Genomic DNA, 14,388 nt, shown 5'->3' with positions numbered 1-14,388 from the left:
ATATTCTATGACAGAAAGGGAGTTTGGCTGAGAGAGCAGGAGGAGAGATAGAAGCTCTCTGATGCAGCTGCTCTCTGCATATCTTACATTCCCCAATTCGCCAATGAAAAGGGCTGACTGAGTCCATGACCTGAAACAAAAGGCACAAGTCAAGGCACAAATCGGCCCATTGCTTTGGAGGAAGTTGTCATAGGTGTATATTCCAAATGAGCAACAACAAATATCTAGATACGAATTTCATGAAAGGGCACATGAAAAAAATCCATATCACCATGGCTAGGGGTAAGAATCTGCCCTCTGTTATATGAATCAGACCAGACGACTAATGGTCTCCTGTGTGGAGCAGGGGCATTGTAGACTAGTGGGTAGAGTGGGACCCTGAAAGTTCTGTTCCAGGCCCTGCCACTGACTTGCAGTTTAACCTCAAGCAAGTCACTTAGTCTACCTCTGCCTCAGTTTACCCCTTCTGAAAAGCAAGATAAGTTCATTCATCTTGCTAAAGTGCATTAAGTTTCTTTGCTGAAAGGGGAGATTTAGGTGCAAAATATTATTTTCTCATTCTTACAATTCACACCGGGACACAGCCAGCAAAAAAACCCCTATCAAATAAACAAAGACCCGGGACTTATTGAAAGGGTGCAAGGATGTTAGCACTGAAACTTCCACTTATTGTGTCTTAAAGGAAAGCGGATTAGGGAGGGGGAAGTGGTTTATTATAGCAACATTCTTTTCCCTCTCATCCTCTTCAGCTTCCTGGTCTTTAATAGTGTTTGGGGCCAGAGGCGGAAAAGAGCAGCTCCCAGATAAGACAAGCTTAGCACAGCTCCTGCTGTCTCAGCCAGACGGGGGCTGTTGTTTTGGGGGGAGGGGGAGGGGCACTCAGCTACTACCTCCAGCCCATGGGATCCGGTTGGAGTCTTGGCTGCACTAATAAGCCATATTTTTCACATGTATAGCAGAGAAAAGCACTTTACAAAAACTACTAGCTAGATCTTACTGAGTGATTTGGCCTTCTCCACACCACTCTGGCAAAATTCAGCCATCTCTGGGGCAGACTAGAGCGGCGGCCAGCCAGCACATGGTCAAGGGGAGGGCAGTTTTGGAGAAGGAACTCAGAGCAAATCCCCCTGCTCACAGGAGAAGTGCCCTGAGCTATTTATGGACTGCACAAAGCAGATGGGACCTTGATTTTCCATCACTTCTGAAAGTGAACAAATTGTACAGGAGTCCTGGGTGCCTTTCGCAGTCAGCGCCCTCTCGCAGCTGTGCGTGATGCCATGGCAACTGCCTCAGTTTCTCTCCCTCTACCATCAGTCGTTTGGCCCTGTGCAGGGTGGCTTCCTCTTAGGAGTCCAGCTGAGTCGTCTATAGCCTCTCCCCTTGAGGGGCAGTGAACCCTAGCAAAGAAGCAATAATCGCAGCCCCCATAGACTCCAGACCCCTTGGCTCCAGATCCTTTTGCTAGTAGATGGTAGGAGACCCCAGCAAGGCCTGCTCACTCCTCTGGGATCCAAGGGACCCTTCATTAAGCAGCAGGGACTGGCTCCTCGCAATCCCTTGGTGCTTCCTGGTCCACCGCTCCTGTAACCCTCTTCCAGACTCACAGTTTCTGATTCTCTTTCTCTGGAAGTTCGACTTGCGGCTGCTCTTCTGCTGAAGGAGTCTGTGCTTAGCTGAGAGAGCTGGTCTACCTGTTAACCCCTTCGTGGTCATGGCAGCCTGGGGTCTATGCACCCCACGACCCCAGGACTTACTTTCTCCGACTCAGAAGAAGTTACCTTGCTGGGGTTTGAATCACTGAGTCAGAGTATTTGACCTAAGACTTAGCCATTCCCTTAGCCCCCAGGTGGTCACCCACAGAGCAAGCCATCTGCTGAGCACGCAAGCGATCACGAATGGTTGGGTCTGTTAGACGCCAATTTAGAGATGCACCAAGAGCCAAGGAAGATGAAGTTACACCAAGGATGAATGCGGCCTGTTGCCCTTCAGATGACCACTGGCATCATCGCACCAAGCAGCTCAGTTCCTCGTGGCCTCAGTGGAACCCATCAGTCACCCCTTCTGGCAAATAAGCTATCTGCTTTGAAAACCTTTTAGCATCTTCAACCTCCCATTCCAACCATGTGACACTCACGTTTTTGAGTAGCTGGGAATCAATCCAGCAAGAACCACAATGGGACGGAATAGTTACTGAGCCGCAGCTCATCAATACCGAACAAGTTTATCATGATTAGCATCATCATAGGAAGAGGAGCTAATCAGGATGAGGTGCTACTTGCCAGGGCTCCAGGCCATTAGATCAGAATTAGTTCATCTTAAACTATTGATAGGTACGTCATATGAACCTGAGTGCTCTTTGGCCAGCTGAGCTATCATAACCTGAGTCAGAATCAAAGTGATGAGGCAGGATAATTAATTAGGCACCTGGATAGGTTTCTTCCCAAACTTCCAGCAGACCCCAAAACTTCTAGATTTTCCGTAACTCCCCTGTGTCAGCCATGTGGCACTACACAGAGTGTACAGTGCTCAAAGGGAGGAGGAACCCTGATTGGGTCAGGAAATAATGTCTCTCGCAGCCGGGCAATGGGGGAGGACAGTGGAGTTAAAGGCATGGATATAGACCCTGCAATCAGATCTGCGAAGGAGGAACTCTGTGCTCATGTAAAGCCCTCTCCATTCAAATGACCCTTCATGTCATCACAATTCTCTGCAGCCACAAAATCATAGACGCGTCAGGCTGGAAGGGACTCCAAGAGGTCATCAAGTCTGGTGCCCTGCACTACGGCAGGACCAAAGAAAGCTAGACCATCCCTGACAGGTGTACTTAAAAATCTCCAGTGATGGGGATTCCACCATCTCCCTTGGAAGCCTGTTCCACAGCTTACCTCCCCTTAGAATTAGAAAGATTTTTCCTAATATCCAACCTAAATCTTTCTTGCTGCAGATTAAGCCCATTACTTCTTGTCCTACCTTCAGTGGACATAGAAAACAATTGACCTTATATCGGCTCTTAACATATCTGAAGACTTTCATCAGGTCCCCCATCAGTCTTCTTTCCACAAGAAGCAACATGCCCAGGTTTTCTAACCTTTCCTCATAGACCTCAGGTTTTCTAACCCGCTGATGATTTCGGTTGCTCTCCTGTGGACTCTCTCCAAGTCGTCCACATCTTTCCTAGAGTGTGGCGCCCAGAATTGGACACAGTCCTGCAGCTGAGGTCTCACCAGTGCTGAGTAGAGCAGGACAATTACCTTCAGTGCCATACATGCAACACGCCCACTAACATACCCTAGAATCATAGAATGTCAGGGATGGAAAGGACCTCAGGAGGTCATCTAGTCCAACCCCCTGCTCAAAGCAGGACCACATCAGAATGATACACATCAGCCATTTTTTGCAACTTCATCACACTGTTGATTCATATTCAATTTCTGATCCACTGTAACCCCCAGATCCTTTCTGACAATACTACTACCTAACCATTTATTCCCCATTTTGTAGCTGCACATTTGATTTTTTTCTTCATAAGTGCTTTGCACTCATCTTTCCGTCACCATGGCTGGAATCCAACCAGGCGGGCTGACCTAAATTATTATTGTGATAGCACGTAAGGACCCCAGCCAGGGATCAGGGCCCTGTTAAATGAGGCATAGTACAATCAGAGACCCTGTCCCAGGAGGGCTCACAAGCTTAGATATAGACAACAGGTGAATAAAGACATGCAAGCGTGGGCGAGGGCAAGGCAACAGTACAGAGAGGTGTGTTTGCACATATTAGGAGCCAGGGTGGTCTCAGTGGCCACGTGGTCACCAGCCCAACCGATACCACGAGGTATTTCTGGGTGCTGTGGCAGAGGCAGAGTTTAAGGAATGACTTAAAAAGAAGATCAGGTGGTGGTTTTGTGAATTTTGATGGGGAGTTCTTCCTAAGCATAAGGGAGAAAGCATGGAGGTGCTCGTGGGAAAGAGTGGAGAAGAGGGTGATCAAGGCAGATACTGCTGGCAGTACGTCAATGTGAAAATAACAGAATGGGAACGAAGGGCAGGGTTCAATGGCGAAGGGCCATTAAGATGAGGATGAGGACTTTGGTGAGGAACAGGTCTTGTGTTCTCTCTCTGCAGAGAGGTGAATTTCACCCCCACGTGAAGTAGGCAACTTCTTACCAAAGGCTCCAGCTCCCGGTGGTCAATGAGGCTGAACTCTCTGCTGAAGTAGTAAAAGTGCTTGTAGCAGGTGTTGACATGGGCCTCGGCACCCATGCTGATGATACTATCGAAGTGATGGATGTAGACATGGACGAAGACTCGGAAAAGGCGGGTGAGGATCTTGGTACACACCTGCTGGAAATTCTTGGGGAAGGGGACTCCTGCAAGGCAGAAGCAAAAGCCATTTTCAGCGTTTAAGCATTTGACAATTTCCAAACAAGTAACATTTAAAAGGCTTGGTACATCATCACTGTAACAATATGGAGGATTCCACCTCACTATTTATTACACTGACGATCATCATTTTACTGTTTCCTGGCACTTCTCCCATCTGCTTGTAGTGTCCAACTGTTGTCTCTCATCTTACCATTAAGCACGTTTGTGAGTCTTTACAAGAACAGGTTTCAGAGTAGCAGCCGTGTTAGTCTGTATTCGCAAAGAGAAAAGGAGTACTTGTGGCACTTTAGAGACTAACAAATTTATCTGAGCATAAGCTCACGAGTACTCCTTTTCTCTTTACAAGAACAGGGTCTAGTTTTATGCACTGTGAGTATCTCCACTAAAGTCACTGGAAAGAGCTGCAGTGGGTTTTGGATCTGGATCACAGTTCAGAACTGTTCAAGAAACAGAATATTTCTTTTCTGGGAAGTTTTGAAATGACTGTCCATTCTCATTGAGAATTAAATGTCAAAGAAGCCAAAAATGTTGCTATGTGAAAAAAGACCAAAAAAGTGTTTTTAATTGGAAAGATCAACATGGGAAATTACCACATTTCAGACGCAAACAAAAATTTTACCAAATGTCAACGTGAAATGTTTTGGTTTAGTTTTGAAGCGGCGGCCATTCAAAATGCAGGTTTTTGTTTTGATTCTCCCAACTGGGGAAATTTCATCCAAACAACACCTTTCCGGCAGAAAATTCCAATCTTGGCAAAGCCACGTTTTCCAGTGGGAAAACTTTTCAGTTAAAAAAATTCCGCCAGCTCTACCCATTGGGCATAAAGTTAAGCATGCGCTTAAGTGTTTGCAGGATCGGGGGCTTAGCCTGTAATTTCTTTAGCCTGGTGGCTGTCTTTTCACAGAAGGGGTGCACGATATCTAGCACAATGGAACCTTGAGCCCTGATCGGACCCCACAGGTGCTACAAATAATTATCAGTAACAATAACAACCATCAAAGCTCTTAATAGACATTAGCTAATGAACCCTCCCAAGTTCCTGTGACACGGGCATGCATTATTAAAGCTGGTTGAATGCTTTAAAATGACAATATTTTGTTGCACAGCCACCTTATCACCAAAAATTGAAAACACGCCTGTCTTTTGACTATTTACATTATTAGCTCTTTCGGTCAGGGGCTGTGTCTCCCCTGCAGCCGGGAGCACGCTTCGCAGCGCGGGTACACAGACACATGCTAGCACTGCTCAAGCTAGCATAACCAAATTGCAGCGTAGTCCGGGGTAGCACAGGAGTGGTTCAGGCTAGCCACCCGAATACGCACGCAGAGGTTCCAGGCAGGTTTGTACTCAGGTGATTAGCTCAAGCCACCACCCACGCTACCCTGGCTACGTGGCTCTTTTTAGCATGCTAGCTTGAGCCGAGCTCGTGCATGTCTGTCTACCTGCGCTGAGCAGCACGCTCCCAGCTGCAGCATAGATGTCCGTGCAGCACAATGGGGCCCTGATCTCAGCTGGGGCCTCTAGGTGCCAGGGGAATACAAATAATAATGCCTCCACGGGCATACAGACACTGTTCTTATGTTTCCTTGATGGAGATATAACACCTGCGAACACCGGCAAGTGCCCTATCCAGCTATTCCTCCCAAATGCACCTTGCCCGGATCGGGTGCTAACTCCAGGAGTCTGGCTGCCCATGCACAGTGGGCTGGGAGAAAGGATCCCACTTCCCCCACCATACAAGCCTGCAGAGACACAGCTAGACTCAAGCTCAGAGAAGATTCATCTAAACTTGTCCGAGCCGAGCCAGCAAGTCAGTGGCCGTCGTGGGTTTATGCCACAGAAGTTCCTGGATTCTGGTGCTACGTTTAGTCTGTCAGATTTTGCCAGGCCTTTGCCAGTTTCAATGGAAGTTACATGGGAACACGGAGAAGAGGATCTGGAGCAGCAGCTGCTTCGCAGAATGGAAATCTCAGGGTGGCAGGTTTGCAGATGGGCGGTACAACTAAAACCATTCCAGTTCCAGCCACAGCCCCCTCTCCTTATTATGTATATTTAGCCATGTCTGAAAACAAGCTCCATACCAAACATTGATCTGTCTAACCAGGCTTTATAAGATATATGCATCAGAGCCCCATTAACGGTGCTCTTTCACCTCCGTTCACTATTAGACACCACTTTCAAAGACTAGCTGAGGAAGCGTCAGCAGCCATGCATTGGTTTTCTGCACCATACTTTCAAGTGGGCTATGCTGGGTCCCCCCCCTTTGAAGTCATGCCTCCCTGGAAACGTAGCAAGAGGCTGTTTAATCACTGAAGCTGCCCAGCCTAATGACGCACAGATTAGCATTTAAAGACATCTCAGAGGAGTTGCATCTGCACAATGCGGCTTCTTCCGATGATTTTCCGATGAACCCCTGGTGCGCCGATAAAGATGAGCGAGCATGTGTTAATTACAGCCATGTTCACCACAGTCCAGCCGCGCTCTGTGTATTAGTGCATAAAGCACTACTATTTAACCATGGGAAAAGTGTCAGGGCTGGATCTCGGTGAGTCCAATGACCACGGTAGGCCCAAGCCATGAAGTTTGGACCTGGATGCAGAGTTCAAGGGGATTTGGTCTGGGTTTCGTTTTGACCGGCTTTCGCAGCCAAAGAGTGCTAGATAGAGGAAATGGGACTAGGCAGTGTTAAATAGGGGCCAGCTGAAAAATTTGGCTCCATCTGAAGATTAGAGGAAGTGTTTTGTAAATCCAGATCTACACTTTCTCTCTGACCCACAACTCAACCTCCTCTCAGAGGCTCAGGGGACCTAGTGAATTTCACCTACAGGATTCCGGGTCAAATCCAGCCTAGCTTGGTAGTTGCTAAATGTTTACCAGGTGGTGGTAAAGCAGGTTGGCTGATCTCAGCCTTGTTCCCACCTGACAAGTGGGCCAATGCCACCACTGGGCTAAATCTGAGATGTACTTAAGAGGAGAGACACAGACTACAGCCTGTTTCCAAAAACATAGTTACCCCTAAGCTCTGAAAACTATCGGAAACATGATGACAAAGCACAACACATCAGGGGTTCCCCTTCGCATACATTGATTTAAAAAGCTGCATAGATTTCATGTTATTTATAGATCCAACGACCAGATTCTGCTTTCACTTATGTGGGAGAGACTCCGCTGGGTTTAATGGAATTACACCTGATTTTCACAGATACCAGGCTAAATTCTGCTCTGTTTTCTTCAACTAAAACACACTCAGCCCTCTGGTTTGTTGTTTGTTTTTTACCCTTTTGCTATGAGACAGGATTTCCATAGCCGATTATCAATAAGAAAAGGTGCGGTTAGGATTTTGCATCAAGTCTTTTATTGCTTTCATGGAAGGTGGGTGAACCATGAATACCTAACTGAGAAAACGAACCTATCGTGTGGACAGTAAAGGGTTAAATTGACTGTAGAGGATAATAGGACTGGCCTGTGGTTAAGGTCCCGGATGGGAACTCCAGAGCTTTGGGTTCTGTTCCTGGCTTGGTCACAGACTGTGTGTAAACAGCAGCAGGTCCCTTCATCTTTCCATTCCCCCAGCTGTAAAATGGGGCTAAGAATCCTGCCTTACTGAGCGTGTAAGATCTTTGGGGCAGGGACTGTCCCTCACTATGTGTTTGTACAGTCCCTAGCACAGTGAGGCCCCGATTTTGCCTGGAGACTGAGGCGCTAATAATGTAGCTGAGATATATGAAATGCTGCCTTTAAGGAAACCAAACCAAACCAAACCCCGAGGTCTGTTGGGGGACAAGGCTGTGAGGTGATTCCATGGGATGAGCAATTTTGCCCTCTATAATAGCAAAGCAAGCAAGCAGCTTGTTCAGTTTCCCCGCAGCCTGGAGGGTCTAGGTTAACTGGGGCTCTCTTTGGGCCTGATCCAAAGCCCACTGCAGGCTGCTGGAGTCTTCCACTGACTTCAGCAGGCTTTGGATCAAGCTCTTGATTGGATCGAGTAAAAGCCCTAAATATTTGAGATCAGCAGCTCACCTGGAGATGGAGCTGCTGTTACTGCATAGAGAAGGAAGGCAGAACATCACGGCCCCAGCAGAGTAAGATGAGGCTGGAAAATGATGAAGCATCAGCCAGCAACGCTCCCCTTAATAAAGAGGATCCATCACAGTCAGTGACTTTTAATGAGTGTGTGTTTTCAGCATTGCCACTGGGAAACCCCTCTGCTCTCCAGAGGGGCTTCTGAGATGCTGTTCATAACACTACCAGGGACTCAGCAAGGGGCTGTTGTGAAGGAAGCAGCGAATGCCGCAGCTCTGTGTTTGTGACCTAGTGTTGCTTACGCATCCTGCTTCCCTGATCCCTTTTCCGACCAAAACAAAAAGCAAGGAAGAAACTTGATCCAACTTGCCAGTTTTAGTGTATGCTGTAAACAACCCGTGGGGCGGTGCTTATAAAATCAGATCACATGGTAAAACCAGGTCAGGGGGCTGGGGTGGGAAATAAAGTCTGTTTCCCAGAGCTAGTATTGTCAGAGGACTAGATTCTTTGCTCTGGCTGAGTTTACACTTAGGGCGGGACCAAGGGGAGTGGGAAAGGTAGCTTTACACCACTCTGGGTTCCAGGGCTGGCCAGGAACCAGTCCAGACTTCTGAGTGCCTTAGAGCAGCCTCAGGGCTGCTCTAACTTACATCTAGCTGCCAACAGCTCTGAGGGGACATTTCAGCAGCTGGGGACCACTGTGGTGTAAAGACACTCCGGCCACACCCTCTTCTTCATGAGAATAGCCAATGCACTAGGGCAAGGGAGGTGCCACCCAGGGACGTCACTGAAGAATTCTCTTTGGGCAAGGGGCAATTTAGAGAGGGCAGAGTCTCAAGTGTTTTGTGACACCAAACCAGTAATGGGTAGGGAATGGAAGTTCCCTGTTCAGACCAGGAGATGGAGAAGTCCACTACTGAGAACGCAGAGACGATGTCTTCCCAGCCAGAGTCACCTCCTATGTGCACACTCCCAACCTTCTCGTTAAAAGATCAACAATCACAGGTCCAAGAATTTATATTGCTCTGCCATCACCTTCTGCAAGAATGTTCTTCCGCTGATGCCTAGGTCTGTGCTAGTTCTGTGGAGCTCAATGCCCAGCCCTCTGGAGGGATGAACTCCCAACGAGACAAAAAACGGGGAAAAAAATGTTTGCATGAACTCCCATGCACAGAACTCATCAGCTCCAGTTACCACGGCCCAAGACTGATAGGCTAGTCCCCACTTCTGCCACATGGTGCCACAGTGTTATGATTCCCCATGAACACACACACAAGCCTACATATGCCCTTGTGGCACTGGAGTTGGTATTGCCTTTGATTTGGAGTGTGCAGGGGATGTTAACAGGCAGCTGTGGGTGAATAAGGCAGAAAGGTTTCCAAGCGATCAGACACGGTGACATCAGGCAGATCGGACAAACTGGATTTGGCAAAGTCACCCCGAGTACGTGCTTGATGTTCAACTGTAACTGAACGTGAATTCTCCACGTCATGCTCTCCGCTGACATGTCAGTACGTTGTCCCTTCTCATCCACCCCTACATCCCATCACATGGCTGCATAAGCTGCCACATCAGCCTTTTATAAGAACTGAAGAACTATGCCCCGTTCTAGGGAAAGGGCTCATCATAATAATACGAAATTTATTATCCCAGCCCATCGAGTCCAGATTCCTGCTGCCACCCTGCTTCGGATGAAACGGGAAAATAAGCACAACACCCCTGTGCATGGGAAGTAGTAATTCCTTCCTGACCCCTGAGATGGCCAGGAAACGACCTGAAGCATGGATATGTCATTCTAGAATCTTAGCTTCTACCGGGCAATTGCAGCAGATACAGGAGAATGTATATCCCCATCATGCTCAGAAGCAAGTCTTAACCCAGACCGTGCCAAAGTATTTAAAAAGGAAGAGGCAAGCTGTCTGTTTGTGGTACACAGGATCCACTCAGCATGGTGGCCTGAAAGATGATTAAAAAGCCTTCCTCTGGGCAGGAAGTGGGGTGGAAATCTGATAAACTTCCACCCCCCTCTATCTATGTGCTGCTGTGAATTTTCAAAGCCCTGAAGGCTTCTTACCATCCTGCTGCTCCTACCCGCAGTTCAGCATCGGAAAGTGGCAAGTTCCAAAGCAACGGGTACCAGCCTTGCCTCTTTTCTCACATCAGCAAGGAGCTAGGGAAACTGAACTTCCCCTTGCCCTGAATCTAAATTCAATGGATGTTCTTTCGGGTACCGAGCCATCGCCCTGGCAGCCACCTCACCCCTGCGAGAACAAAACACCCACACCAAGCATGTTCCAGATCTCATCTGTCCCTTATGGAGTGGCATAAATAACTCGCCCTTCTGCTCCTCAAGCCATCCCATCTTGGCTCTTAACCGAGCTGCTCCCTAGAATGATGGAGCATCGTTTGCCACGGGGGCAGGGACATCCGGAGCTAAACGAGCCTCCCGCTCTCTCCAGCCTCATTAGAAGAAAGAGGAGCCTTCCTGGTAGAAGACAAGGGGAAGATTTCTCGAGCCAGAGGCACACAGGGCCATTCAGCTGTAACGGATCTGGTGTCAGGCAGGCTTGCGTGATTCTTAACATGCTTTCCCTTCAGCTGATCTTTGCTGCATCGATAAAATTGCCTCACTGATGGCTCATTAGCCATCGTTGAGAAATTAAACTCCTTCCCCAGCCCCAATCAGACCCTTCTGAAAAAGAGTTAACCTGACTTCCAGAGATTCCCAGCAGCACCGACCCTGCACTTCCAGATGCTCAGCTTTAAATCACGACCGAGGACACCGGGGGGAAATGAGGTTGGTTATCGATGTGGAACAGGGTTACTTATTGGAGAGGCATCACGTTATGGAGCAGAGCGGTAATGGGCCTCCTCTGCTCTAGCCCAGTGAGGCCCCAATCTTGGTTGTGACCTCTAGGTGCTAATGTAAATAATAATAATCCATTATTATAATTCCAGCCACAAAGACAGTGCCTAATTCTAAAATCCAGGCCTGCTGCTTTTATCACTGTGTTAACCAAAGTCCTAATATAGAACAAAACCATATGAAAGGTTTCCCTATCACATGATACATGATGGTGCTGCCATAATCCTACATTATAGGATTGTTTTGACTAGAGTGAGCAACTCAGGGCTAGTCTACCCAGGAAAATGAATCCAAATGAACTTTTAAAAGGGATTTGTTAAACCACAATAAATCCCTGCGTGGACACTGACACAGAATTAAGGTGGCCTTAATTCAGTTGAGTTTAATTCGCTTTGGAGGGCAAGCCCTCATACATAGTGACTTTGATTCCAAAACACTTCCCAAACTTCAAAACCTGATTGGACAATCTACACCGAGAAGAATCATTTTCCCCTCTACAGAAATGCAGCCACATCTGAGGTGACACATAGCAACTGCTTAACAGCACTCAGGAACAACAACAACAAGTGAGGCCATCGAGTGAAGAGAACCGTATCCATCTGAAACCCTCGGAAGGATACAAGTACTCAAAATTTAATTACCTTAATTGATATTTGGCCAGGACCCTGGTCTTAGGGGTGACTTGCAGCCGTACAATGGTTTAGCACCTTAATTTTAACTTTACTGGGACGTTTTACTTGAAACCTACCTAGGGTTGTGCTTTAAATGCTCAAGGAGACATGTTTTCCACACACTGCACTGATTGCTTCAAAACACGGAAACCATGTGAGACAATGGGTAGAAAGACATTAAAATGAGAGAAATCCAAAAGTATACACAATTATGGAAACACAATTCTAAGCAGTCTTTGTATCCTCCCTGCCAGGAGTCTGCCTACGTACACTAGTGCCAGCTAATTGCATTCTTTCATTATTAATCAGTCCCATGAAACTGTAGAAAGGAATAATTCAAGTCAGCAGTATTAATACAATGAATTATTAATTATTATTATTAAATCCCATTTTGGCAGCTTATTGTTAACAGAATGGCCCCTTCCTCTTTAAACACCATTTTAAAAACTTTTTTTTAAAACGCCACTTAAAATTAATGGCAGCACAGCAGCTGCAAATTATGCATGGTGTTAATTTCGGAAGGAGATGGGAAAAGACAAAAAACCCCCCCCTTGTTTTCTCAGCTGGCTGGTTTTACAATCGCATCATGCTGCGTCCAAATGTTTCCCCCCTTTATTATTGGGAAAGTATCAGATTGTTTTGTTTTGTTAATTGTGTTCTTTGGGAAAGGGCATGGAAGGCCCAGATTGTGTTTAGAAAGAAAGCACTTCACATAGTTGCTTAACTATGAACAAAGCCTGCTAATTTCACGGACAGAATTTAAAAGGGTGCTCAGCACTCTTTTACAATCTGTAGACCTGATCTACGCAGGTTTTGTACTGGAGTCACTATGTCGGTTAAGGGTCTGATTTTCTGTGGACATAGTTTTATCAGTCCAATCCCTCATATGGTTGCAGTTAGACCAATATAAAAGTCCTTCTACCATTATAGCTTATTCCTCTTCCCATAAAAGAATAAGCCATCCCAGCATGAGGATCTTTATACTGGTATAACCGCATCCACATTAGGGTAGTTGTAGTGCTTTAACAACATTGGCATAGTAAATCAGAACAATGTGGGTGTGTGAAGCTAAGTCTTTAGCCTTTACCCTTATCTTCCATTGTTGACTCATACCACCACTGTCCTTAGTAATCCTACGCCCAAGCTTCTACATGAAATAATTCCGTGGGGCCTACAAACACCTCAACAAGGTGGCATGTGGCTACCCCGGCCCATGCTGTCTCATTGTTCCTGTCCATCTGCTGCCTCTTGTCTTACTCTTGGATTATAAACTCTTTGGGGGTTCTCTTTTTGTTCAGTTTGTACAGCTCCTAGCACACTTAGATCCTGGTCCATGAGCTGGTCCATAGGTGCTACCACAATGCAAATTATAATAATTCCTGTGTATGCGTGTCCCGTAGCACTGTGTGACAGCAACCATATCTGGGAAAGGAAGCCATCCCATGAGTGGGCACAGCAGCTCAGTCAGGCCTCAGCATAACGGGCTGCCGTGTCTAGCAACACCCCAGCCGTGCTCAGCATTCCCTTCAGGCCCACAGAAAAGCTCCCCCACTGGGATAAGATAGGAGCTGAGCGGGGGGGGGGAGGGGGGCGGTAAAGTCCTTCCCAGCTACCGGATGCGCAAGGCCTCCTCGCTGAAGAGAAGGGAACGGTCACATGCCCAATCACCGCCCCATAGCAGCCTCACTCCTTTGACATTGCTGCTGAGGGGCAAACCCTGCCTGTGCTTCTGCAGCCCCTGAGGGTACCCCGGCAGCAGAAGGGCTGTGAGGCTCCTGCCCGAGTGGATCTCAGCCACCAACAGCAGTGGGTCCCCCTGGCTTTGCCCCCTGCTTATGTGGATTTTCCGTTCCGCCCCTCTCCAAGCGGCCAGGGGAAATAGCATCTGTGGATCTGCTCCGCTGACCTGGTGAGGGGAGTGGGGGGAAGGCTGTTTCCCTGATTCAGTCTACACATTCACCCCACCCAATCAGAATAGCCCCTGGAGTCTGGGCTCTCCCTGTGTTCCCTCCCCCGCTGCCCCGGGACTCCAATCAGTGTGGTACCTGCATCCCTAATTACAGAGGTCACCTGCCTCCCCCAGGATGGTGGCACCAACCATTCTGCATTCACTTTAGGTGGAAGTGCTGGCCCAGGGCACAGCTGCTGGGCAACCCACGGCTAGGTGTCCCTTGTCCCCCTCATCAAGATCTTGCTCATGGTTGGGAAGCTTGGCCCGATGGGAGCTTTCCCTGGGCGCTCAGCGGGCTGGGCTGGACCTGTACCATCCTGTCCCGAGCACGGGGCAGCGCAGCGATGCAGAGCAGAGAAGGAGTTGGGAGTCCAAGTCACAATTCCTCCCCTGCTCCCCCTTGGAGAGGGAGTAAGTTACTTCCTCCCTTTTAATGGAGCAGCTCATCCCCCCGCCATGCACCCCGGCAGTTAAACTGGCCAGGGACGAAGGGCA

General features: G+C 47.9%; 1 protein-coding gene across 1 annotated transcript in view; it reads right to left on the bottom strand.

Annotated features, from left to right (window-relative positions):
• The window catches only part of MOB3C (MOB kinase activator 3C), a 49,367-nt gene that overhangs the window by 12,908 nt on the left and 22,071 nt on the right, over positions 1-14,388 (bottom strand). Inside the window, exon 3 of the mRNA XM_084637924.1 lies at positions 4,164-4,366. Coding sequence (XP_084494050.1) covers positions 4,164-4,366 — 203 coding nt within the window. The remainder of the gene's footprint in view (positions 1-4,163; positions 4,367-14,388) is intronic.

The sequence above is a fragment of the Lepidochelys olivacea genome, assembly GCF_965140295.1.
Source record: "Lepidochelys olivacea isolate rLepOli2 genome assembly, chromosome: 8".
NCBI classification, from domain to species: Eukaryota; Metazoa; Chordata; order Testudines; family Cheloniidae; genus Lepidochelys; species Lepidochelys olivacea.
This window is presented reverse-complemented; position numbering and strand designations above follow the sequence as displayed.